The following is a 27,107-nucleotide window of genomic DNA, read 5'->3' as shown; positions in this document are numbered from 1 at the left end:
AGCAATGCGAAGCCCTCTGAGGTTCTTAAGGAGGGGATAACCCTGGAATATTTGTGTCTTCCAAGTCTCCTTGGGCTGAAATAGAGGAGGCAAGCAGGCTCTGGAGAAGCCACTTGGAGGGTAGGTGAAAGACCACCTGGACAGAGACGCAGAAGTCCGGGCAGGAAGGGAAAGTGGCCTCAGTGAAGGAGGAACAGTGAAAATGAAGAAGGTCTCAGGGATGTTTGGAAGGTAGAGTGGGCGGAAACGGATCACTGAACACCAAGGAAGAAAGTGGGGAGAAGCTGACTCCCAGCACATGGGCCTGACCGGCCAGGTCCCCAAATCCTCTCCACAATAGGCTTCTTGGTCTTCTCAGTAGTGACCAGGACAGCAACCCGGAGTGAGCTGGGTCAGGGACATGGTCAGCGTTTCGCCTGTCCATTGGTTTGCAAGCCTCCTCTGGCCAGTGTCTACAGGGTGGGAATGATAGGCACCCAGTAAATACCAGCTTGAAACTCTCGTCCCCTGGGTACTTACGAAACGTGAAAAGCCTCTCATTACTGGCCTACATGAAACGTGAATAGCAAAGTGAGAATTCTGCAGGTGTCACTTACAAGGCCCAAGGTGGGTGGTGGGACTCTATAACCCATTCCAGAGAATCCCCTCCGTGCAAGCCGAGTGGCACCCCTCAGGTTTTGGAGTTTCCCATCATCTTGTGCAAATGTATCATACTTTCAGTGCATACTTTGTGTTTAGAACTTCACCTCATGCCCCACCTCCATTACTGAATCCAATCCTCACAATCCTGTGAAGTGCCTACAATTAACGATTCCATTTTATTGATAAGGAAACTAAGGCTCTGATAGGTAAATCAACCAACCAACTGGAGGCCATGCATGGGTTCTGATTCCAAGCCAGCCTGTCTGACTTTAAAACCTGTGTCCTTTTCCTCACTTATCCTAAAGATGGCATTTCTGGTATTTCTTATTCTTAGTTAGTTCGTCAAGAAAGATGAACTAAATGACTCAGGCTAGAAGAATCCTTGGGAGACTTTTCCATATTGTTAACCCCCAGTCCCACTCCTACCCTACCAAAGTCGTACCTGCAAATAACAAACTTCTGAACTTAAGGGACCGTATGAAGACTTCAGGCAATATTATAATTCTGCATCCTGTCAAATTCTCTGCTCTTTCCCCTGGTTCTCCTCCTCATTACCACCTTTCCCTCACCACTCCTTCACCAACAATGTATTTTTCCTGTCAAAACATACTTGGTTACATGCAGTGCAACCAAAATTGCTGCTATTAGCTTAATTGAGACAGGGTGATTATAAATAAATGACATGCAGTGCTACCGAAATTGCTGCTATTATCTAAATCAAGACAGGGTGATTAGTTGTCACCAACAGCAGCTTCATTGAGAAAGCGTTTCATGTGGATGGCCACAGAGACTCCAGGGTCACCTGACAGCCCAAACTCATGGAGAGGCTGGGCTTCAGGACCAGAGATCTCTCTGGCCATTAGTCACTGAGAGGACAAAACTCCCTGGGATCTGCCTGGTGGGCACTCCTTGCAGGCTAATAGTAACATAAAGCTGGAAAAGGCCTTGGTTGAAACTCTCTCACGTAGAAAGTCTGCGTGGCGTATGATATAGGTGTGTTCACACAGCTCAGTATGTGACTCTTCTGCCACTTTCCCAAGATGACTTAAGATGGATTTTAATATTATTTTGCTTTCTTTCCAAATTATGAAAGAAATTCATGCTCACTGTAGAAAGCTTCAAGTGCACAAATAGTATAGAAGAATAAAACATGGCCCCCACTACTTACAAGTAACATTTATTAGAGCTTGGTGTATTTTCTCCACCAATTCATTTATATAATTTTATTTTCCCTCTGACACAGTTGATGCTAGACATACAACTTGTATTAAGCTTTTGTTTTCACAGGTGGCAAAACATTAGGCCACAAAGCATATTATAGGTCAACCGTGGAGCCAGAAGGGGAAGAGACATGGCATGGGCATCCTAATCTGGAGGCAGCATGAGATGGGGATCCACTGATTGAAGGAATTCTTCTCTTGCTTCCCTGATCCTCTCATTCAGCTCTCAAATCTCAATTGCCAGCCTGGGTAGGATCAGAAAACCCTGATGAAGGTGCTGGTTCTGCAGTTAAGGACCCTTTAGAAATGGCCCAGTGGGATTAATTGTCCTCAATTCTAGATCAAAATATACACACATTCCCCAAGGTGCCTGGAGCAAAGGTGTTCATTTTATAGCCAGAGACTAGAAATGACATTTCTACTGACTGTTAAGATGGACAGTAAGAATGACAAATATTAAATTTATATTTAAATGTGTATTTTGTGTCCTAAGCACGCACATGTAGACAGATAAGTGTTCTCTGTTTAGTCCAGTAGATGGGTTACTTGTACGCATGTTAATATTGCTTGAAAGTCAAATCACGATTCCAGGTTTTCTTTTCTTTTTTTAATTCTATGTTTTTTTTAAAAATTATTTGTTTTAATTAGTTATACATGACAGTGGATTGCATTTATGCACTTTGATATATCATACATAGATGGGATATAATTTCATTTTTCTGAGTGTACATATTGCAGAATCATATTGGTCATGCAGTCACATACATATAGTAATAATGTCGGTTTCATCCTACTACCTTACCTATCCCCACATCCCCTCCCCTCCCCTCCCATCACTTCCCTCTACCTAATATAAGGTAATGCTATTCTTCCCCAGTGTCCTCACTTCATTGTGAACTAACATCTGCATATTACAGAAAACATTTGGCTTTTGGTTTTGTGGAATTGGCTTATTTCACTTAGCATGATATTCTCCAACTCCAACCATTTACTGGAAAATGCCATACTTTCACTCTTCTTTAAAGCTGAGTAATATTCCATTGAGTATATATACAACATTTTCTTTATCCATTCATCTATGGAGGGACACCTAGGTTGAAACATTCATTAAGAGAATAAAAAGTCAACAAATAAATGATCTAACACTACATCTCAAAGCCCTAGGAAAAAAAAATCAACACCAAAAGCAGAAGACAGAAAATAATTAAAATCAGAGCTGAAATTAATGAAATCAAAACAAAAGAAACAACTGAAAGAATTGACAAAACAAAAAGTTGGTTCTTTGAAAAAATAAATAAGATAGATAAACCCTGGCCATGTTAATGAAGAGAAAAAGCGATTACTAAAATACAAGATGAAGAAGGAAATATCACAACGGACACATCTGAAATATAGAAGATAATTAGAAACTATTTTGAAAATTGATACTCTAATAAAATAGAAAATACTGAAGACATTTCTAGAGACATATGACCTACCCAAACTGAATGAGGAGATCATACATGATTTCAACAGATCAATTTCAAGTAATGGAATAGAAAGCTGAAGGCATCAAAGGAAGAGAAGCTACTTGGGATGGGAGTTATGCTTCCAGGGCACAGCATTGGGGGTCCTGTAATCCTGCCACACAACTAAATGCTTTTTTAACTTTTAAGCACTGACTTTTGAAAAATAAAAAAAGCAATGAAATAGAAAACACCATCAAAAGCCTACCAACCAAGAAAATCCCAGGACCAGATGGATTCTCAGCTGAGTTCTACAAGACTTTCAAAGAAAAATTAACAATACTCCTCAAAGTATTCCATGAAATAGAAAAGGAGAGAACCTTTCCAAACTCATTCTATGAGCTAATATCACTCTGATGCCAAAACTAGACAAAGACACATCAAAGAAAGAAAACGTCAGACCAATATCCCTAATGAACATAGATAAAAAATTCTCAATAAAATTCTGGCAAATCGCATACAAAAACATATTAAAAAGATAATGCACCACGATCAAGTGGGGTTCATCCCAGGGATGCAGAGTTGGTTCAATATAATGGAAATCAATAAACATAATTCATCATATTAGTAGACTTAAACCAAGAATCATATGATCATCTCAACAGATGCAGAAAAGCGCTTGACAAAATACAGCACCCCTTCATGTTCAAAACACTAGAAAAACTAGGGATAGTAGGAACATACCTCAACATTGTAAAAGCTGTATATGCTAAACCCAAGGCCAGCATCATTTTAAATGGAAAAAAATTGAGAGCCTTCCTGCTAAAAACTGGAACAAGACAAGAATGTCCTCTTTCACTACTTCTATTCAACATCATCGTTGAAACTCTAGCCAGAGCAAATAGACAAAAGAAAGAAATTAAAAGGATACAAATAGGTAAAGAAGAAGAACTCAAACTATCACTATTTGTTGATGACATGATTCTATATCCAGAAGATCCAAAAATTTCTACCATAAAACTTCTAGAACTAATAAATGAATTCAGCAAAGTAGCAGGATATAAAATCAACACCCATAAATGAAACACATCCCTATACATCAGTGATGAATACACTGAAAGAGAAATTAGGAAAACTATTCACAATAGCCTCAAAAAGAAAAAAAAAAAAAACAACAAAAAACCCCAAAACCTGGGAATCTGGAATCCAGATTTTCTTATAATGTTATTCTACACCAACTTATCTCAGCCCAATGGTAGAACACCCAATGGTAGTCTCAAGTTCCCAGTTTCCTAAGCTTCCCTATCTATAACTAATGATTCCAAACCAGTTAGTTCTCCAGGGAAGACAATAGGGTTATATATCATCATCACCATGCCATGTGACAGTTAGCTTTCTGTTGCTCTGATAAAATGCCTGAGAAAATCAACTTACAGGAAGAGAGATTTCTTTTGGTTCATGGTTTCAGAGGCTTCAGTCCATGGTCTCTTACCTCCACTGCTCCTGGGCCTGTAGTGAGGCAGGACATCATGGTGGAAGGGCATGGTGGAGGAAAGCTGTTTACTTACTACATGGCAGTCAGGAAGCAGAGCAAGGGTGGGGGTGGGTGGGGTGGGGCTAGAGGGGAAGGGGCTGGGGACAAACTATACCCCTTAAGAACCTTCTGACCTACTTCCTCTAGCTGGGCCTAACCTTCTAAGTTTCTACTGTCTCCCCATAACACCACCAGCCAGGAACCCAGCCTTTAACACATGATCTTTAGGAGAATATTCTAGATCAGCATCTTTTCTAAACTCAGTAGTCACTATAGTAACTGGGTTTTGGGTTTGTCATTTAAAAATGTGTAGTCATTACTATTATTATTTGCTTTTCTATGAAGTATTTGGATTTTTCAATTTCTCCAAATTCACCCTAGTTAACAAAATAGGTTTCTACTCCTCCTTCTATCCATCAGCAAGTGTCCATAGTTCCTTTTGCATGCCAGATCCTCTGTTCCAGACTCTCTGAGGAAATTTCATTGCATTCATTGACTTCTGGTTCTTCATAATTGTTGGTTGTCCATGATATAAAAAAGGAAGGAAGGAAGGAAGGAAGGAAGGAAGGAAGGAAGGAAGGAAGGAAGGAAGGAAGGAAGGAAACCCGGCCAACCAATCCAGCAAACAAAAGAACTGCAATATTTGAAAATCAGGAAATTATTTATCTTAAAAAAAAAAAAACTTCTTTAAATTCTGAGCTTCATGTTACAAGCCTTAACTTTCAATTCATTAATGCTGTGGTTTGGGGGTCATTGGGACAGAGAATTGCAAGGGAAAGTGGTGGACTGTGAGGCGTACTGGGAAATGCTTGGAGGGACCCAAGCAGAGTTCTGAAGTGATGTACCAGACTGTGTCTCACCAAAATTCAGATTATAGTAAACTTTTTTTTGAAAATGCCCTTTTGATCAATTGCAACCATTTCCCACTCAAGATGTGCCCTACTGCCCACCCCCCAACACTTGAAGACATACTTGTCCTCTATTCACTTGGAAATGTTCTGCTTGGAAATTGTTTAAAAAGACTGGCTGCCAGTCAGCCTCAGAGGAGAAGCCATTGTCATCCTTTTGATGTCCTGAGATGGATTTCTCAGTTGGTTGGGCCCCTGCCAGGTTGTAAAGGTTGACAAGTGACTGGAGTGCAGTGGAAAGAGCTCAGAACTGAGTGATCCGGGTCCTGGCCTGGCCTTTGTTATGACTCCATTTCTCTGAGCTGCTGCTTATTCTAGAAAGAAGGAGATGGTTGTATTGGTCTACCTGGCAAGTTCGTTGTCAAAGTTGTGGATACAATAACCCCTTGGCACACAGAGACTGGCATGTAGTTGGAACTCAATAAAGGTTATCTTTAAAAATTGCTTTAAGCAGGTACCTATTTATCTATCATGCAGTTAGGAAGCCATGCTGAACATGCTCCGTGGGTCAGGAAGGAAGGGCTCCTTGTGATCTTCAACCCGGCTGTCTATCCTACTATCTTTGCCTGACTCAGCAGGTTCAGAAGGGAAAAATGCTGTGGATGAGATTTCTTTAAGAACAGAGTGTGCCTATAGACCTTGGAATTCCACTGCAGGGTGGGTCTTGCCTAATTGAAGGCATTGCCGATAACTTGTCTTTCAGAGTTTAATGAGACTGTATTTTTAGGGTGCAATCAGATGAAGGAGACTCACACTGCCCAGCATGGAAGCCCCCATTCAAGGTGTTTATAGAGAAGTTAAATTTTTACTACAAAGGCCTGAGTAATCAAGTGTCTCCTCTCTCTTAGGGTTTTAAAGATCCTGTGTACCGGGCAAGAAGAAAGCAGTTTGCTGACATTGCCTACAACTACCGCCAGTAAGTCTCACCTATTGCAGAAAAGATAAGAGAAATGCCTACCCCTAGCCTACGTCTCTTTTGCTTTTGATTGGAAAATACTAGCATGGAGTGTGCCATGGTGTATGCGTGTGTGTGTGTGTGTGTGTGTGTGTCTCTGTGTGTTTAGGCCCTCCTTTTAATAGCACATGTTAAAAAAAAAAATGCTACCAGACAAAACAAAATTACCCACTGCACTAGGCCTCAGTTCTCTCCCAAACTTTGTTGCCTAATGACACAATGTCTGAAATCATTACAAAATGTCTCAGTCTTGAATGAAACAGCCTCTGGTCTTCTCCACATTGAAGGAAAAAAAGAGGATCGTTTGTATTCAGAAAGGAACTGGCGGCTTTACTGAAATAATGAATCACGAGAGGTTTGGGGCCAGCAGAGTTCCACTTTTGTCTGGTCTCACCCAGCTGTGAAGGGCAATTTTAGGATGTTTTTCTCTATTCAGGATTGAATGCCCCTCCCCGATGCTAACTTAGCCAAAAGAGAATGCAAATATCAAAATGTTGTTTGGGAAGAGAATGGTTCTGCTATTCTCAATCCTCATGAACTCCATCAATCCTACCATGGGAAACTTATGTTTGGAGGGACGGTGCCATCCCCGAGTTAAGGAAATGAGCAAAGATATGCACAGGAAGAGCCCAAAAAGGTGGGCAGGGTACTAAGGTGATAGTAGTTCAGCAGCTCTGATGAGATTATCACTGAGATAACGGAGATGCTGGGACTTGGTGCACTGAGGTCACTGAGTTCCTAGTTAACCTGAAAGACCTTTAGAGAAAATGGGGAAAGTTTCTTCTCTGAATAACTCCTGAGAGCAGAAGGGTTCAGAACCCGGCAGCCCTTGGTCAGATCCAAGCCCATTTGGGCCATGGCTTCTGCTGAGCAGGAATCACAGAACAGGTGACTTCTCTCTGTCCTCACCTTTATCCTTCCATATCAGGCACAGGCAAGAGTCTTTCTTCAGAGTCTGTGGGGAAAGATCATATTTGAAATGTCCTTACAGTGTGTTTGGGGTTTTGCTAAATATTTTGCATATGTTATTTTTTTTCAGCCTTAGTAATAACTTTCAGTTTTCAAATAGAAAACTAAGGCTTAAAAAGGTGAAGTAACTTGTCAAGGTCATATAACTAATAGGTGATAAAATTAGGCTTTTAATTTTAACTCTAAAGTTATTCTCTCAATACTTCTGTGGGTGTCTGACAGCTGGGTACAGGCAGGTCCAGGACTCAGGGCCTCTCTCTCTCTCTCTCTATCTCTCTCTCTCTCTCTCTCTCTCTCTCTCTCTCTGGCTGTAGTGGCCTCTGCACTAGATGGTTTTCAGGCAATGACCTCACCTCTCCTGAAGATGGACCCTAGTACCTCTAGGCTGACCCAATAGAGGTTCCATCTCTTTCCAACAAAGTCAAAGTTCCGTGGTTGAGTCTCATCAGCTCTGACCAGGACTTGTCTATCCCTCAGCCAGTCACTGTGACCAGGGAACAGGACTCTCTCATTGGCCACACCTGGTTATAACACTCACCTCTGAAGATGGGGAATGGAACCTTCTTGTACCCAGACATTGTAGACTGACAGGGGAGGTGGGTACTTTACTGAAAGAATAGGGAACAGATTCTGGGTCCCTTGAATAGCAAATCTTGACCAGGGGGACATCTTGGTGCTTTGGATATTACTATCTCTTGAAATTTGTTGCAGAAGTATCAAGGTATGGTGGCACAATGCCTATAATCTCAGCAGCTCCAGAGGCTGAGGCAGAAGGATAACAAGTTCAAAGCCAGCCTCAACAACTTAGGGAGGCCCCAAGAAACTCAGCAAGATGCTGTCTCAAAATATAAAATAATAAAAAGGACTGGGGATGTGGCTCAGGCTCAGTGGTTAAGCACCCCTGGGTTCAATCCCTGGTACAGGGAAAAAAAAAGAAAAGAACGGAAATATCAGATGCCTTTCTTTTTAAATGAGAATCAGTTATAATGGTCATGATCAACAATCTACTGGTTGCTCTTTGTCAGTACCAGTGTTAGGGACTTTACCCTTAGTATTTCACTTAATCTTATCCACACCTTACCAACAGTTATTGCCATTAACCTGTGTAACAGCTGCACAGACTGAAGCGCAGAGAGGTTTATTAAATTTCCTGAGGACACATAGCCAGGAAAGGGCAGACCAGTGTTGAACCAGTTTCTGTTCATTTCCAAAGCCTTCCCCCCCACCCCCCGCCAAGTGCCAGCACTTGGCCCTAAAATAATGGTGCATTCTGAGGAGCTCACCTGATGTTCTTTCACATCCTTGATGGTCCCCACAAGATCCTCTAAGCTTGTCTAGCTTTTAATTCATAAGTAAAACCATGTCTTTTCCCCTAATCCCTGCTCATATTTCTGTAGAAAATAACAGTGACTTGACTTTAGTTTCCTTGGATGTGCTACAACTTTGAAAGGGCAGGAGGGATCAAATTTGGAGGCTGATCCGAAATTCCGAGGTAAACAGTTTGACTTTGTCCTAGACTGTGTCCCCTGTGAGGGAAACAGGCCCACAGCCCAGGACACATCACTGGTCTTTGAGATCAGACTTTGTTTTGTTTTCACTGTTCAGAACACAGCTCAGGGCCTTTCAAATAAATGACTCTTAAACAAAGTACGTAACAGTCACCTGGGGAGCTGATCAGAATTCCAAAGTCTGGGTCTTCCTCACCCAGTACATTCAGAACCCGTGGGGCAGGGCCTAGTGTATGTATTTTGTCAAGCTCGGTGTTGGCTATACCTTAGCATGTATTTATTTACCTGTCTCACTCTTTATTTAATTTTTACCCTTGATTTAGAATTTTTTCTTTTAAACTGATAAATAAAAAAAACACATACAATACACTTGTATGCATTTATATAAAATATATTTGTATTGACAAAACACATTTATGTTTATATATATAGTATATTTATATATACACATTGTGGACTCCTAGCAGGTAAATACTTTGGTAACTTCCCAGGAGTAGAAACACCAAATTCAGCAGGCACACACCCACTCAAGAAAGGTGTTTGAAACTCATGACCCAGGACCCACCTATCAGATCCATCTTAGCCCACAGGGTTAATTGGGTTAGTTGCTGTAACACAAGGCACTGTGTGGCTTTAACTGAAGTCAGGTATCTTTGTTTAGAAAGAGGAAGCATTCTGGAATTGCCTCAGCACCCTCCTCCTTATCACCCTATACCTGCCACTTTATACCTGTTGGCTACCTGACTGGCCCCTACAGGTAAACAATTAGAGAGAACAGCAGCAGGACCAAATGATTTCCCACGGTGAGAGTAAATTCCCTGTGCCAACAGTGAAGTGAGGGCATATATTGCTGTTTAATCAAATTACTCATGCACCAGGAGAACCAACACGATAATGTTTCTATATCAGTATGTGGAATTTCCCCCTTTTGCATCACTTTTGTTGGGGAGGGTAGGTACTGGGATTGAATTTAGGGGCACTCAACCACTAACCCACATCTCTAGCCCTATTTTGTATTTTACTTAGAGACAGGTCTCACTGAGTTGCTTCGTGCCTCACTTTTGCTGAAGCTGGCTTTGAACTTGCCATCCTCCTGACTTAGCCTCCCGAGCTGCTGGGATTACAGGCATGTGCCACGGTGCCCTGCTTACATTACTTTTGAAGCTAGGCAGTGGTGGCAGCCCACCAACCCTGGAGCTCCACTCTTGGTAACTTGGCCTGCATCCCCTGCCAGCTCTGCCTGGTCCCCTGGAGACACCTGTTTCCTGTCTGTTCTAGCGGGCAGCCCATCCCTCGGGTGGAATACACGGAGGAAGAGAAGAACACGTGGGGGACGGTGTTCAGGACCCTGAAGTCCTTGTATGAAACCCACGCTTGCTACGAGTACAATCACATTTTCCCTCTGCTGGAAAAGTACTGTGGCTTCCGTGAAGACAACATTCCCCAGCTGGAAGACGTCTCTCAGTTCCTGCAGAGTGAGTCCTCACCAAGGCCAAGGGTCCTGAGGGAGCGGGAGGGCTGGGGGAGAGGAGCGGGAAGGGGTGGTACCTGGAAGCCAGAGTGAGTCAGAGAGTTGGTAGTAATGTCCTACATCTGTCCCTGAAGTTGTTGTTTTTTTTTTTTTTTTTAATTTTTTTTTTTTTTATTATACTCAAAGCTCAAGGTGCCCAGTGAGGGTTCTTCCTGCAGGTTTGCTCTCAGGAGATGGCTGCAGTATTTGTGTAAATGCCCTATGTGGGGTGCTCTATGCCTCGGACATGAATCCTGCCCTTGACCTTCTCTAGCTGGGTAAACCTGCCTCAGTGTTGCCACCTGTGTGTCAACCCTTTAGCCTTTCCTCACAGGGATGTCATCAGAGTGAAATAAGATGTCGCACATGAAAGCAGCACCTACTGTTGGCTGCTTGGGGAATTTGGACTGAATTGCCTCTGAGTGGCTCAGAGAGAGGTACTCTCCATTCTGCAAAGAGGGTGTTAATCCAGAAAAAAATAAAATAAAATAAAACAATCAGCACGTACTGAATACCTACTATGTGCCAGGTAGAATGAGGGAAAAGGTAGGAAGACAGAGTGCAGGTTTATAGCAACTGAGAATTTTCTGTTCATATGAACAGTGCAGACTCTGGTGCGAGGCTCCGGGAAACTAGATGGCAGGGAGGGAAGTGGTAGCTGGGGCAGGTTGGGCTATAGGAGCTTTGGGGTCTTTTCTGTTGAGAGAGTCTCCTAAGATAAAGAGAAGAGCAAGAGGAAGCTTTAGCCTGAAGATGCTGTGAACACGAGGGAAGAGGCAAGGAGGCCCTGAAGAGATTCTGTAGCTGATTATCATCTTTAGCCAACGATAAGAATCATAAAACAGTAACACTAGCATTGGGGGAATTATATAATCATGATTAAGTGACCAGCCTCTGAAGCCAGACTGCTTGTGGCGTGTGACAAGAGCTTTAATCTCTGTGTCTCAGCTTCTTCCACTATAAAGGGGGATAATAATGGCATCTAACTCAGTGTCAGTGCAAATATCGGTGAGCACATGTAAAGTTCTCAGAACAGTGTCAGGCATGTGGCAGGTCATGTAGAGTGTCAGCTGTTCTTATTATCATTATCAGTGTGATCACTGTTCTCCTTCTAAGTATGGAATAAATTGAAAAACAGAGGACCTGGAGAGATGGTGATCACAATGTCAGTTTTAAAGAAAAGATACGCAGGTATGGATGTCCAGTCAATCCCGTATTGGACTTCCCAGTATTTTGTCCTTGGATAGGGAAACTAGCCTGCCAATTCTCAGTGCATAGCTAAGAGTAGAACAGAATGTGTTCCTCCGTGGGCAGTCAATGAAGAAGGAGCCCCAGGGGAAGGGTTAAAGTCCCAACCCTTGTTTCTTCTTCCCCAATACTGTAGTCAGGTCTCAGCTCCTCCTGGGGTGGACTGTGTGAGGCAACAGCAGAGAAACCGGAACTATTCCTTCCATTCTCTTTCCTCTGGGCAACAGAGTAAAAAGTCCCTTCCAACTCTGGAAAAATAAGAATTAGTGAGTAAGTGTTCAACTCTAACAAGCAACAATAAAAGTGAAATATACTAGGTATTTGCAGTGAACTAAGCTCTGTGCTAAGTACTTTGTACTTAGCACTCTCGTGATGTTTGAAATATCCTTAAGCACTATCTATCTACATTTTGCAGATGAGGAGACTGAGGCTCAGAAATGTGTTTACTTGACCCAAATCAGCCATTCATAAAACAGTGGGGTAGAGATGTGAAGCCAAACCAGCTTGGCATCAGAGTACCTGTTCCAGGGCAGGTGCATGTACTGCTTTCTTACCTGGAGGTCTTTAGGACCCTCTGGCTGCTCCGCAAAGGGGTTTGAGTCTTTGTTCTTTGCTTCCCAGGTTGTACTGGCTTCCGCCTCCGACCAGTGGCTGGCCTGCTGTCTTCCCGAGATTTCTTGAATGGCCTGGCCTTCCGAGTGTTCCACTGCACACAGTACATCAGACACGGATCCAAGCCCATGTACACCCCTGAACCGTGAGTACTGTCCTCCAGCGCCTGTTGCTAGCCACAGTGGGTGTCACCCTTTCTGCTCCAGAAACAAGGTTTAGGATCATTGTAGGCTGAGCCTCAGGAGTAGTTGTCTGAATTATTTGGTGGCAATACTAACAGGGAAGGAATCTCGTCTATTCTGAGGATTTTCTCTGTCCAAAATGACCAAATTTGAACATACAGAAGATTTGGAATGGGAAAGTGTTTATGACCCACAGCTCACCTAGGTGTATGAGAGGCTCTTAGGTCCTGCCCTACACCCTAGTGGACATATCCCTACGCCCCCTGGCTGCTGTGCCCTGCCCTGTGCCTGATCCTTACTTTTCTTTGCCCTTCTTCCATTTCTCAACTGACCCCATACTCTGCCTATCACTTATTCTTGAGAGTGAAGGCATTAGCCTAAAGGAGTTACTTACCTTCTTTCTGCCCATTCCTCATGTAGAAAGATGAATTCTGGCCTGGCCTAACCCTCCTGCCCTCCAAACTCTACTTTGTGTCTTTCAGTGACATCTGTCATGAGCTCTTGGGACATGTGCCCTTGTTTTCAGATCGCAGCTTTGCCCAATTTTCCCAGGTAAGGAATGGATTTATCTTCCCCCTTCTAGTTATAGAGTTGGGACTGGATTTCTCAAATGAGCTGAGCCCTAGAGAGAGCCTTACACATCCTTTTCAAGAGTGGAAACCTGGTCGAGTCCTGCGATCCTGTCTGAGAGGGGTGTGTGGGTCTGTGGAGTTGGCTAAATACCCACTTTAGGAACATCATCCAGGATGAATTGCTCATCCTCCAAATCATGTTATGCATGGTCAAACTTACTTATCTTACTTATCCTACTAGATGTAGTTTAAGAGCCTTTCATTTGTGAAAGTCTCCTTGATTCCCATGCAGACATCACCTTGCCTTCTTCCAAGTTCCCCTGGTACTTTCCCACTCTCATTTTCTTTAGGGACTTTCATACAAGTACATACACCAGTCATTGGTGTATGTATTTGAATTAAATAAGATGATATTTATTGAGAATCAAATGCCAAGGACCTGACTTACAGTTGAAAAAAATAAATAAATATGTAAATAATTAAAGAGCCCAGTGTCTCCTCACCATCATCAAAGCAGCAATCTAGACCTTGATTCATCTTTTACAATGATGAGCAAACTCAAAAGAAAAATCTTTTGGGGTGAATGAAAATATTCTACTAATTCTCTCCAGGCACTGAGAGGCAGCCGAAAACCAGGCTTGGGTAGCTGGGATCGTGGTTGAGTGGCATGATGGCTCTGATGCACTCAGAGGATCCAACCCTACCAATGCCCAGCTCTGTGACCTGGGAAAAATTGCCAGGGCACCCTGTCTTTGTTTGCACAGATCTGATCAGTAGGAAGCCTTCCCTGACGGTTCTCTTCCTCATAATGAAGAATGAGGATCAAATAGAATAACCCATGAGGAAATGCCAGGCCAAGTCTGAATTTCAGAATAATGGGATTGAGTGTGAATATTAGAATCATTTTTTTGTCAGCTGGAAGAAATAAATATTTCCACTGATGAATTAAGAGGATACCACTTCATGTTTAAAACAAATGGACAAAATAGAAAGCCAAACTCATTGCTTACTAAGTCTGGGAGAACTGTGCTTGTAAGACACAGACTCTCTAAACAGACAAAGCTTTTGTTACTTCTGTGTGAGGTTTGGGGGAGCTAATGGAATTTGGAGATTGTTGGGCTTTTAAAAGTGGGAGGGTGTACAGCTTAGTTAACTTTAATTCTGGAAGCACTTTTACTGACAGTGTAGTACAGCTGCCTAGATAGCATTGATTACTCAGGACAGGCTTCAAATAGGGACTGGTTACTATATTAGAGAACTATCACTTTTCTCCTTGGAGAATAGATACTTCTTATTTTCACCTCCAGGAATTCTTCTACCAAGTGAGAGGCTAAGTGTCAATCCTCCTTAAGCCATTTCCATTTTGGGGAACCCACAGAGGGGTGGACAGTTATGTACAACAGATGAGAGCGGTGGGGCCATCAGTGTCACATGGTTCTAACTTTGTTCTGGAAAATCCACAGGCAAGGAGACATTTTAAAAGTTCAATGAGAACATTCCTTTTTGACCTAAAGGTAGAACTCGCTTTTCACTATAGGGAAGTTTGGGGTTGGGATGGAGCACAGGGAAATAATGGAGGCCAGCTCTGGGCTCAGGGAGAATGGTAATGAAAAAAACTGGGCACCATTTTGATCTTGGTTTATCAATGGATTTTGTTGGATTTGGGATTATGGCTTTTTTGGAAAGGTGGCTGGAATGGAGACAATGGAGGGAGAGCCAGGTTAAGGACAATATCTGAATCTGATTTACTCTACATTTGATAGCATTTTCTAAGCATAGTGGGGTTGAGGCTCTGGGCTTGGTGCAGGAGGGATATAGAAATGCAAACCATGTATCCTCTTGCTTCAAAGTTGTCTAATCATTAGTTCTATCTGCCTACACTCATTCCTTTGGTGATCTCACCAAATCCCATGGTTTTGAATACTTTCTTGACTTTGATGATGAACAAATTTATGTCCTCAGCTCAGACTTCAGTCCTCAAACTCAGGCTTATATATCCACCTGCTTACTCAAAAGCTCCACTTGGGTATTAATTAGATATTTCCATCATCTGGTCCAGAACTAAATTTCAAATCTTGTCCAAACTTCCACCTACAAACATCCTCATATCAATCCATGACTACTCCATTCTTCCAGTTGCTTAAACCAAAAGCACAGGAGAATGTTAATCACCTCCTTTTTCATTTACCACACGACCAATCTTTCAGTCTCTTCTGTGCATTCCTACTTTTTAGATAGGCATAGTGCCTGACATGTCTTACCATGTCCACTGCTACACCCTGCATCAGTCACCCACTGTCATCTTTTACCCTGTTGACATCATAGCCTCCTTACTGGCATCTGACCTCTATTCGTGACCCCTACAGCCCATTCTTACACAGTAGCCAGAGTGAGTCTTTGATAACATAAGTCAGATCCTGTCCACTTCTCTGGTCAAAACCCTGGAATGGCTTCCCATTTCACTGAAAAGAAAAGCCCAAGCCCTAAAATACCTAAAATGGTCCGACATAATCTGATTCTGAATCCTTTCTCAGCCACACTGGTTCCCTCTCTATTGCTTGAACCAACTTATATTTCCCCACTTTAAGGAATTTTTACATTGTCTGTGTGCTTGGCCTATAATGTAATTTCCTCAGAGATCAGTAGAACCAATGATCTTGTTCAAATTTTTGCCCAAATATTGCCTTCTCAATGATGCTTCCTCTGAAACACCATTTAAGGTTGACTTCTCCCAGACTCCCTGAAACTTGTCATCCTCCTGGTCCCTTTTTTCTTCTGTCTCTTCTTTCCAAAGAACTTATTCAGAGTACCACATATCTATGTATATGCATAGATATACAAACCACAAAGTCAAGAATCTGTGTCAATTTTGTACATAGTCAGGCATACAGAAGGCATTCAATAAATATTTTTGGAAGGAATGCATAAAGTTGGAAACACACACACACACACCCATACACATATGCGTGTGTGTGCACACACACACACACACACTCACACACATACACACACTCTGACAAACCAAGAGACCGTGAGAGGAATTCTGCAATTGAAGTTGTGATGAGAAATGATCCATGACATTTCAAACTCTCCAGCTGGGTGATAGACCTGGAAGGGTTTCACACACTTTATCTGAGTTCTCCTGTGGTGTCCCAAGGTACATGATTAAAGCCTCATCTGATATTCCAGGAATGTTCCATATTTGCTATGGGAGAAAAATCACTGGACTGGAAACAAGAGATGAAGCTTTAGATACCAATGCCCTGTGTGACCATGAACAGTCACCTCCCTTCTCTGTACCTCATTTGTAAAGCGAACACAAAAGAACCAAATGATGTTGAAAGGTTCCCTGGCTCTAGAGATCTTTTCTTCTATGAGGTGTGGGCAGGGAAGACTTGACAGAACACACAGGATCCATCTGGGCCCTTCTGAAGACAGATGGCCACTCGTGACCTTTCTGTGGTCAAGCATCAGCCTGGTACCGAGGGTAGGGTTTGGGATGGGCTGAGTTGGTGACTCTGCTTCTCCACCATGCAGGAAATTGGCCTGGCCTCTTTGGGTGCTCCTGATGAGTACATCGAGAAACTCGCCACCGTGAGTCTTTCCTCCCCCTAGGTGGATGGTGGGAGTGCTGTGATGCGGCCCTCAGAGCTTAAAGACTTGCTCTTTCCTGCAAGGCAGGCTATTGGGGGGTGGAATCAGAATGCAGTGGGTTCCATTTGCCCAGGGGAAGCCTCACATTTTGATTTCTCCTTCTTGGATAATTTTGGAGGCAGCTGCATGCAGATGTTTACACATAATTTTAAACAGAGTGTTCTTAAAAATAACAACTGGCTATACTAATCAATAAAGTGTGCCGTGAAGTAGTCTGGATTCACAACTTTGAAGAGGGAATGTTCACATCTCCACCTTTATAGTGGAGCCAGCATTAGGCTCTTTTCTCAGACACAAGGAAGGAATAGGGTGGGCTCTTCCTTCTCTCTCCCATGTGACTATGATGACACTCATTCACTGAAGCTATAGAAGCAGCAAATCTGCATAGTAGGTGATTTCCTCCCTTTATACTCCACAATTTCAACACATCCTTCCCCAGTTTCTAAGCCAAGAGCCCCAAGACACTTTTCCCCAGGGCAGGCATCTAGGATGTGTTGGACTAGGGACCGCTGAAGGGAAAGAACTTGGTCATTTGTGGAGATAAGTACAGTGGTTGACTTTAGCAACACTCCAAGTTTTAGCATGGACAATGGGATGCGCCCCTCATTGATTCCACCACCACCCAGTCCCCTACCACCCACTGCTAGACCTGATGGAATTACCTGACAAACCCTACCAATTTCAGAACATTTTAGGGACATATCATCATAGTTTATGCCACCGTGAAAAAAAAAAAAGAAAAGAAAAGAGGGGTTCCCCTGTTAGAGGAATTTATTGGGGCTATCTTTAGGAGACTTCCTCAGTGCCCATCAAGTGTATTTCCCATCATACCTTGGACTCGGCCAACTCGTGATTCAACAGGTGAGTAGGTAGGTGAGGCACAGGATACAGAGAAGTGAGGTCCAGCAGCACTGACCCAGAGACCAGACTCACACAGGCTCCTACGTGGGCAGTTCTGTCCTTAACCCTAGGGTATCTGATACCTTCTCCTTCCTGGGGATATGCTCTCAGCATGGCTTTCCATTCCAGATTTACTGGTTCACCGTGGAGTTTGGGCTCTGCAAGCAAGGGGATTCCATAAAGGCATATGGTGCTGGGCTCCTGTCATCCTTTGGTGAATTACAGGTATGACCCTAACAGGAACCAGGAATGGATTTAAAAGTGGTGGGTACAGGAGACCATTCTCATTTTCTTGGTATTGTTGAGGCCCCGTGTATCCATTTTGAGATGCAATTGGAGGCTCACCATCCAGTGATTGGTACCTTAGCAGTTATGGTTTGATTATGACTGTGGGTGTCAGAGGTAGAAGATCAACTGCAAGTGCACAGGGCCCTAGGGAGGAGGGAACTCCTGATCCGAAGATTGACCTGTGTATGCAACTTTCCATGGATGCAAACACAGGCCAGAAGATGTGGTTGGTTCCCACAGTGCCTGTTGATCTCTTTGCTTGAAAGTACTTGGAATGAGTTACCACTTCCTATCTTGGTAGCAGGTTTTAGATGAGCTAAGAAGGGTTGAATATATGCAAAATAACGTGGTTGACTGCATTTGGGATGGAGTGTAGAAGGAATCAAGGTAAAATAAGATGTGCAAATAGCCTATGGGGAGAGCAGGATCCCTGATCTTGATTTAACTGAAAGCCCTTCACTTGGTGCCTGCAGTACTGCTTATCTGACAAGCCGAAACTCCTCCCCCTGGAATTGGAGACGACAGCGACTCAGACATACAAGGTCACAGAGTTCCAGCCCTTGTATTATGTGGCTGAGAGTTTCAGTGATGCCAAGGAGAAAGTGAGGTGAGTTGGTGACCAGGTGGGTCCTTAGCTCTGGGAGTCCCTGACCCGGGCTGGTGGTGCTGATCTGTGGGCAGTCGGCCTGCAGAACTTCCCCACCCTCATCTATTTCTATGCTCTTTTGGGAGACTGGACATCTGACTCCTGCAGACTGTCCTGACATTGGGTCTCTGTTCAGTGTAGACACCAAATCCAGTCATGGAACCCTGTGTGTGCAGAGTGGCCACAAAAGTCTCCCCCACCCACCCCACCAAATCAGTCAGGGAAGTCTTCCAACCACAGGAAATACCTTCTTCATTTTGCTCTTCTAATACCTGCATAACTTGCTTCTTTACCTCCTTTATATCTTTTCCCAAATTTAATCTCTTTGTCTTCATCTCTTATGATCAATCATGCATCAACCAATCACCTATCTGAGAAATCCATCACTAGGTGATTGTCATTGTGTTATTAATGTCATAGCACGTACATGCATAATGGTGAAGCCTACTGCACACTGCAGCTGCATGGCACATACAAGGCACAGCCTATGGCTCCTAAGGCCTTGATGAACAAAATAACACAGGATTAACCAAGCACCAGAGAAAATGATGCAAACATTCTTGCTATGAGGCACAGTAAAGCTGAGATGTATGAGGATGCTGCTTGGCATGACCCAGAATATTATTTTACACTAAAATGTTTGTTTTTTAAAAGTAGAAGAACAACAAAATAATGATTAAAAAGTACAGTATAGTAAATCCATAGAAAAGTAGCATAATAACATAATTGTTGTCAAGTATTTTGTACTATACACAATTGTATTGCTATACTTTTGTATGACTGGTAGAGTAGTGGGTTTTTTGACATCAGCATGCACATAAACACATAAGTGATATGTGGCACTATGACATTACAATGGCTATGGTGTCACTTGGCAAGAGTAATATTCCAGTTCCTGGATAACCTTCTGGGACCTCTGTTATATATATGGTCTATAATCGGCCAAAATGCGTCTATGCAGTACCTGACTGTACTTAAAATCTCCATCCAGCCATTCCCTCAGCACTTCTGTGATTTATTTTTCTTCCTAGTATTTCTTAACTTCTAACATATTATAATTTAAGCTCCATTAAGGTAGGAATGTTTGTGCTTTCTGTTTCCTGCTCTTTCTCGAGTCCCTAGAATAGTACCTGACATAAAAAAGGCATTGAATCAATAACTGATGAAAGGGGTCATTCCCAGAGGCAGTTCAGCAAGAGGCCTCAGAGTGGTTTCAGGACTCTGGGACTCGGCCTCTGAGCTGAGAGCTTTGCCTACAAGCCCTGCAACCCTCAAACCAGGTTCTCATCCAAGCAGGAGACAGGCTGAGCAGAGGGTCTACCCAACATGGATATCCTGATAGTCACTGTCACCACTTTTAGGAAATAGCTTAGAACCATCAGGTGATGGACCCAGGTCATGGAGGCCTCTGGAATTCTGAGGCTGAGTATGTCAGCCTTTGGTGCATTTAGATTTGAGTAATTAAAGGTAAAATTCTGGCCCACAAGTCCATTTGCTCTGCCCTAAAATGACTCCCACCTCCACCTCTCTCTCAAGGACCCTCAGTCCTTCCTGGTTGGCATTTCTAGTTCTCTCCTCCATCCTCCTCACTCCGGGAGCCTCACCTTCCTCCAGCATCATGAAGGCTTCCCAAGAGGATCTCCCTAAAGTTCTCTGTTGTTCTCAGCCCTGGCTTGGGAAGCCCCTGTTCTAGCGAGGCTTCAGTGTTAACAACGAAGGGAAATGCCACAGGAAAAAAGAGACTTTTCTCCAAAGGCTGCCCTGCGGTTTTGGTTTCAGGAACTTTGCTGCCACGATCCCTCGACCCTTCTCAGTGCGTTATGACCCCTACACCCAAAGGATCGAGGTCTTGGACAACACCCAGCAGATTAAGATTTTGGCGGACTCCATCAACAGTAAGTAGTTACCCCTCTTTCCCAGAAACGCAGGGTTGTGTTTTCTTACCTCACTATAGGAACAATAGGAGATTTATCACATGTTGGATTTGGAGACATCCCCACGTAAGCCCTGGGATCATCGGGAGAGAAGAATTTGGCAAAAAGGAGAGGTTGCCTTGAGAGTTCTTTTTCCTTCCACCCTCTGAGACTCCCTCCCATCTCCCTTCTCTACAACCACTTTTCTACACCTGGTCTGCCACTCTCAGGTGCCTTCGTCCTTCACCTCTCCATCCCATTCCTCCAAGTGTCCGGGTGATATCACTCTGTCCGGGTGTATCTCATCTCCTAAAGAGCTAGTTCTGTCTCCATTCTCAGCTCCCCAGTAGCTCATCTATTGCCTTCTACTCTTCCTCAGTTATGGAATGATAACTGTTCTTTAAAAAAAAAAAAATCACAAAGTTACTTTTTTCATACCTGATTCCCCCCAACCCTTTAAATTGTTTTCTAGTAATTTTGATCAATTTCTAGTTCCTGTGCTCTCTGGTTGTTCCTGGCCTTTTGCCCATGTAATTCTTTCTGTTTAAAATACTGTTCCTTCCCAGGCCCTTTTAGAGATGTCCACAACCTGTTTACCTTTATGTCCTGTGTAGATACCTCTTCTTGTAGGAAGAGTGGTTGGAGGCCCTTCCTTTGTCTTCCAGTGCCTGGAGATTCCTCTCATAGGGGATTTCTCACTGTTTTATAATTGTTCACTTGGCTGTCTCTCCAACTAGACTTGGGCAGAAAGCCACAGCAGGTTTATTCATAGCTCTATTTCTAAGAATTATATTAGGTACTCAAGAGCTATTGGATGAATAGATGAAACTACCAAAGAGGGGAGCCCATAGGGAGGTATTCTGGATTCTGGGCCAGGCAGGAATTCCTACCTTGCATAATGTCAGTGCAGTCCAAGGGGAAAGTTGGATTGAACTGTCTCTGTAACGCCCCTTTCACATTGCCTGTGGTAACCTCCAACACGCAGAACCTGCCCTCATCGCTGACAATGTTCCACAGTAGGTATGGCTGCCTGTGATTTCTCATTTCAAAAAATCACTTGAAACACTCATTTGGTGTCAATGTGTTCAGTGAAGAAGCGCCAGACACTCCAGAGGCTGGGATGTAAGACAGAGGTGTGAGGCTATAGCTGCTTTTACCATTTCCATAGCTATTTTTTTTCAAATTGTTTCTGAAAAGACAAAAATAATTCCATAGATTATCATTCATAAGGGGATTTTCAAGAGCACAAACTAACCAGTTTAGGAACTGAGGTTTCTTAGAACTCTACGACTTTATATAAAACCTCATCATAATTTCCACTTTTGCTTCTTCTGGATCTAGGAGGGAAGGAGGTTTATGGATACCCAAAGCTTCTTCCACTTTTATGATGAGTATCTGACCTGTGTTCTTTGGATTGTGAGAACTTGGCATGAATGGAATCACATGACACCTTAGTCTAGGGATCTGACAATCTAGGCTCTGTGATCTGCTTAGAGCACACATTCCCAAACATTAGTGTGCACCAGAATCATTTAGGAAGATGGCTAAAAACTCAAAAAGTTCCAAACCAAATTTACTAAATTTGTGCTAAGTTTTGGGTATTTGTATTGGCAATAAGACCTCAGGCGATGCTGACATGTGAGATTTGTATGAACCACTCTTTTGGGTTTAGTGACTTAGTTCTTTGAGGCACTTTTGGCTAGTCATGTAAAAAGTAACAGAATAGCTGGTGTGTGCCTGGGCAGAAGCCTGTTAAGTCCTTCCCTGGTGAACAGACTCTGGAAAGAGGAAGATAATTATATTAATAGCTCTAGCACATCCTAAAACATGGGAGTACCCATAGCACAACTGCCCAACTCCTGTCTCCATAACTAAGCTGTAGGTGCCATAAAATTTGAGTGACACCCAGCTTCTTCAGGAAGTCCACTGATTCCCTAGGGTTCCACACATTGTGGATACTCCAAGGGTATTTTTAAATTATATGTGTGGCCCTTACCAATGGTTTTCTTCTTTTTAGGTGAAGTTGGAATCCTTTGCAATGCCCTCCAGAAAATAAAGTGAATCTACAGACAGAACTTGGGTCTCTCAACTGAGAAGCTGTCCATAGAAATCTGGCTACTTTTTTCATCCATAAAACTGAAAAAAAAAAAAAAACCTTTATGTGACATGTTAGCCTTAACAATTTTAGAAAAAGATGGAAGATCAACAAGTAAATCAAAATAATCTGAAGTGACAGAATATTAATTCAAATCCAAAGATATAATGGTGGATCTTTTGGAGTCCTCTTTGATTTAGAGATTATATCTCAGACTCCCGATTAAGATAAAATAGTACTCTGTCACATTTCATCAAGGTGAATTAATATTTGGGAAGGGCTTTATTCAAGCTTCATATGTGCTTTTATTTGTCATAGAGAAGTCCTAAGGGAGTATATATGGCTACACGTGAGAGAAGACTGTCATTAGAATCGAATTAGTTGGTTTAATATAAATCTTATTCTACAAAATTCAGTTTCTATTTTCATTAACTATGACTCTGATTACTGCTTTGTTATTGTGCCCATATCAAATTTCTTTAATTTGGGAGCCCATTAAGATCATTACAAACATTAAAATTTTAAAGCATTGTGAAAACATTCTGTATGTTTTTTTGTAATCATAATTACTGCTGTGGAAGGCATTAACTCCCCACAGGATCCCACAACTTCCAACATCATTTTCCAACAATTTGCCAAGTTTTTTGGGGGAACTTTTAAAAGACACTTATGGTGCAGCAGATGTTAACTAAAGACATAGTTGGTAGATGTTCAATAAATATTCATTGAATAAATAAGCGCATATATTATTAAATAGCAAGTCCACTAAAAATAATGAGGAATTAACGTTAGAAAGCACATGAGGGGTTATTAAATTTTACTGTTTTAAATGCTCCTTGGAATGAAATATTCCTTTCATTGCCTTGGAAACACATTAGCTGGATAGTCTTCTGAACTGAAGAAATAACCGGAAGCTCCTATGCCCAAACCATCGAAGAGGCTCATTGTGATAATAAGTCATCTGTGGATAGTCAACAGGCTGACTTTTGTCAAATGTGTATTTTAGCTGAACACATGCATGTCTGAGAGGCAGTGGGAGAATGTCAGTGTCTTTAAAGCTTTGATTTCAAATTCTTACACGACCTTACATTTTAGCTAAGTCTTAAGGGTTTGCATAGTGCTTCCTCAAGAGCAGTTCTCAGACCAGCTGTAGCACCATCAACAGTAAATCCTGGGCCCTTTCCCGGCTCTGCCCAATTTTGGGGGATAGAACCGAGAGACCTGGATCTTTAAGTACCTGGGTTGTTTATTATTACTATTAGTATGCATACATCAACATAGGGCAAAAAAGGAACAGGAGAAATGAATGGAACATAATGTCACCAAAGGAACACGGTAATGTTCCAGTAACTTTAACTCCCCAGGTGGAGATCTGTCAATGGCCTGACAAAGAATTAAAAAAATAATTGTTTGACAGAAGCTCAGTGAGCTTCCAGGAAAATACTTAACAAAATCAGAGCAACAATAAATGAACAAAATGGAAAATTTAATGGGTTGTAATAATAAAAAGAACCAAACAAAAATTCTAGAGTTGAGGAATACAATGAAAAAAAAAAAACAAAAAAAAACATAGTAGCAAACACCAACAGCAGAATTGACCAGGCAGAAGAAAGAATTTGTGAACTCGAGACAGAATAATTGAAAAGATACAGACTAAGGAGAAAAGAGAAAAAAAAGAATGCAGAGGATTAATGAGGATTCATAGAACAGCATCTAGAGTGATAGCTCTCATGTTGTGGGAGTTCACAAAGGGAAGAGAGTCAGAAAAGGAGAGAAATAAGAAATAATAGCTAGAAAATTTCCAAGTCTGGGAAAGGCATAAATATGTAGGTACAGGAAAATCTCTAATCAGATTCAATACAAAGAAGACTACATCACATTATATTTTTCAAACTGTCAAAAATCAAAGATAAATAGAGAATCTTGAGGACATCAACAGAAAAAAATCTTACATACAAAAGAGCCTCCATAGGCTATCAGTGGATTTCTCAGCAGAAACTCTATAGGGCAGGAATGAATGGAATGATATAGGCAAATATCCAATCAAGAATATTTTTAGCCAGCAAAGCAGTCTTTCGGAGATAAAGGGAAGATAAAGACTTTCTAAGACAAACATAAGTTGTAGAAATCATCACTGGAAGACCTGCTTTATAAAAAATACTAAAGGAAGTTCATCCAACATGAAAGAATGTTAATTAGTAACATGGAAGTATAAAACTCACTGGTGAAAGTAATTTTTTTTTCCAGTATGAACATTTACTTTTATGTGTTGCTGAGGGTCGAACCCAGTGCCTCACACATGTTAGGCAAGTGCTCTACCACTGATCTACAACCACAGCCCCTGGGAACGTAAGTCTAATGGAAGTATGCAAATTACTTACATTTATACTATAAAGTTTAAAAGATGAACTATTAAAGTAAGTGTAACTACAAAAATTTAAAGGGTAACAGATAATATTAAAATGTGTAAATTATGACATCAAAAACAAAGTGTGGAGAGGAGAAATGAAAGTGTAGCTTTCACATGCAATTGAAATTAACTGATTATCCACTTACAACAGCCCATATAGCTATACAATGTTTTGAGTCAGTTTCATGGTAACTATAAAGCAAATACATGTAGTGGATATACAAAAGATAAAGAAAAAGGATTCAAGGTATAATGCACTTCAGAAATTCATTAAGTCACAAAAGAAGAGAACAAGACAGAAAGAAAGAACAGAGAGTCTACAAAACAAGAAAACAGGGGCTGGGGCTGTAGCTCAGTGGCAGAGCGCTTGAGGTGGGTGTGGGAGGCACTTGGTTCAATCCTCAGCACCACATAAAAAACTACACAAGTAAAATAAAGTCATGCTATCCATCTACAAGTACCAAAAAGAAAACAAAAAAGAAAAAAAGAAAAGAAAACAATAAAATGGCAGTTGTAAATCTTTATCTATTAATAAAGTCTTTGAATAGAAACAGATTAAATTCTCCAGTCAAAATACAAAGAGTGGCCTGGGGCTGTAGCTCAGTGGCAGAGCACTTGCCTAGCATAAGTGAGGCACTGGGTTCAATCTTCAGCACCACATTTAAAAAAATAAACAAATGTCCAGCTGTAACTACAAAAAAATTTAAAAAAAACCACAAAGAGTAGCTGAGTAGGTAAAAAACAAAATCCCAGCTATATGCTATCCCGAGGAGACTCAGCTTTAAAGACACACAAACTGAAAGTAAAGGGTGGAAAAAGGTATTCTGGCAAATGGAATCCCAAAGACAGCAAATGTAGCTATACTTGTACTAGACGAAGTAGACTTTAAGACAAAAAAAAATCAAATAAAAAAGACTAAGAAATTCATTACATAATGACAAAGGGGTTAATTCATTGAGAGGTTATAACAATTATAGATATTTATGCACTCAACATTAGATATTTGTTTAGCTAGACATTTATTTATAAAATATATAAAACAACATTAACAGACCCGAAGGCAGCAAAAATGCCAGGGGGGTTCAATACTCTACTTTCAACAATGGATACGTCATTCAGTCAGTAAATTAATAAGGAGACATTAAAAGAAGAGTCTCAAATAAATAAAATCAGAAATTGAAGAAGACATTGCAACTGATATCACCGAAATACAAAATATCATGAAATACTACAATGAGCAATTAGAGAGCAATTATATACCAAAAGTTGGATATCAATAAGCTTCTAGAAACATGCAAGCTACCAATACTGAAACAAGAAAAAATAAAATATCTGAACAGAACAATGATGAGTAATAACGTTGAATCAGTAATAAAAAATTCTCCCATCAAAGAAAAACCCAGAACCTAATATCCTTGCTATTGAATTTTACCTAACATTTAAAACAAAACTAATATTAATCCTTCTCAAACTCTTACAAAAAATGAAGTGAAAGGACTATTCTAAACTCATTTTTATGAGGTCAGCATTATCATGATACTAAAGTCAGACAAGAACACTACAAGATAAGAAAATTACAGATCAGTATCCCTGCTGAAACTAAGTGCAAAAATCCTCAGCAAAATATTAGCAAACCTGAATTCAACCATATCTGAAAAGGATCAATCACCACCAAAAAGTTAGATTTATCCCTGGGATGAAAGGTCAATTCAACATGCATTTTGTGTGAACTGCAGTTTGTATTTTTTCTTAGATCATTCTTAGGAAGTATGTGATATTTAGAGAAAGCAAATGAATCTGTATCCTTTATTGAGATTATTAAAATTGGTCTATACTTTGGATGCCTATAATTTTCTTTTCCTCGAAGTAGGACTAAATTAAGGGATAACTATTAAA

General features: G+C 41.5%; 1 protein-coding gene across 1 annotated transcript in view; it reads left to right on the top strand.

Annotated features, from left to right (window-relative positions):
- Pah (phenylalanine hydroxylase) overlaps positions 1 to 22,767 on the top strand; it is a 67,858-nt gene extending 45,091 nt beyond the window's left edge. Inside the window, exons 5-13 of the mRNA XM_076853241.2 lie at positions 6,598 to 6,665; positions 10,460 to 10,656; positions 12,561 to 12,696; positions 13,216 to 13,285; positions 16,843 to 16,899; positions 17,989 to 18,084; positions 18,621 to 18,754; positions 20,573 to 20,688; positions 22,724 to 22,767. Coding sequence (XP_076709356.1) covers positions 6,598 to 6,665; positions 10,460 to 10,656; positions 12,561 to 12,696; positions 13,216 to 13,285; positions 16,843 to 16,899; positions 17,989 to 18,084; positions 18,621 to 18,754; positions 20,573 to 20,688; positions 22,724 to 22,767 — 918 coding nt within the window. The remainder of the gene's footprint in view (positions 1 to 6,597; positions 6,666 to 10,459; positions 10,657 to 12,560; positions 12,697 to 13,215; positions 13,286 to 16,842; positions 16,900 to 17,988; positions 18,085 to 18,620; positions 18,755 to 20,572; positions 20,689 to 22,723) is intronic.
- The last annotated feature ends 4,340 nt before the right edge of the window (positions 22,768 to 27,107 follow it).

The sequence above is a fragment of the Callospermophilus lateralis genome, chromosome 4, assembly GCF_048772815.1.
Source record: "Callospermophilus lateralis isolate mCalLat2 chromosome 4, mCalLat2.hap1, whole genome shotgun sequence".
In the NCBI taxonomy this organism is placed as follows: Eukaryota; Metazoa; Chordata; class Mammalia; order Rodentia; family Sciuridae; genus Callospermophilus; species Callospermophilus lateralis.
The sequence above is the reverse complement of the archived record's forward strand: the minus strand, read 5'-3'. Positions and strand labels throughout refer to the sequence as shown.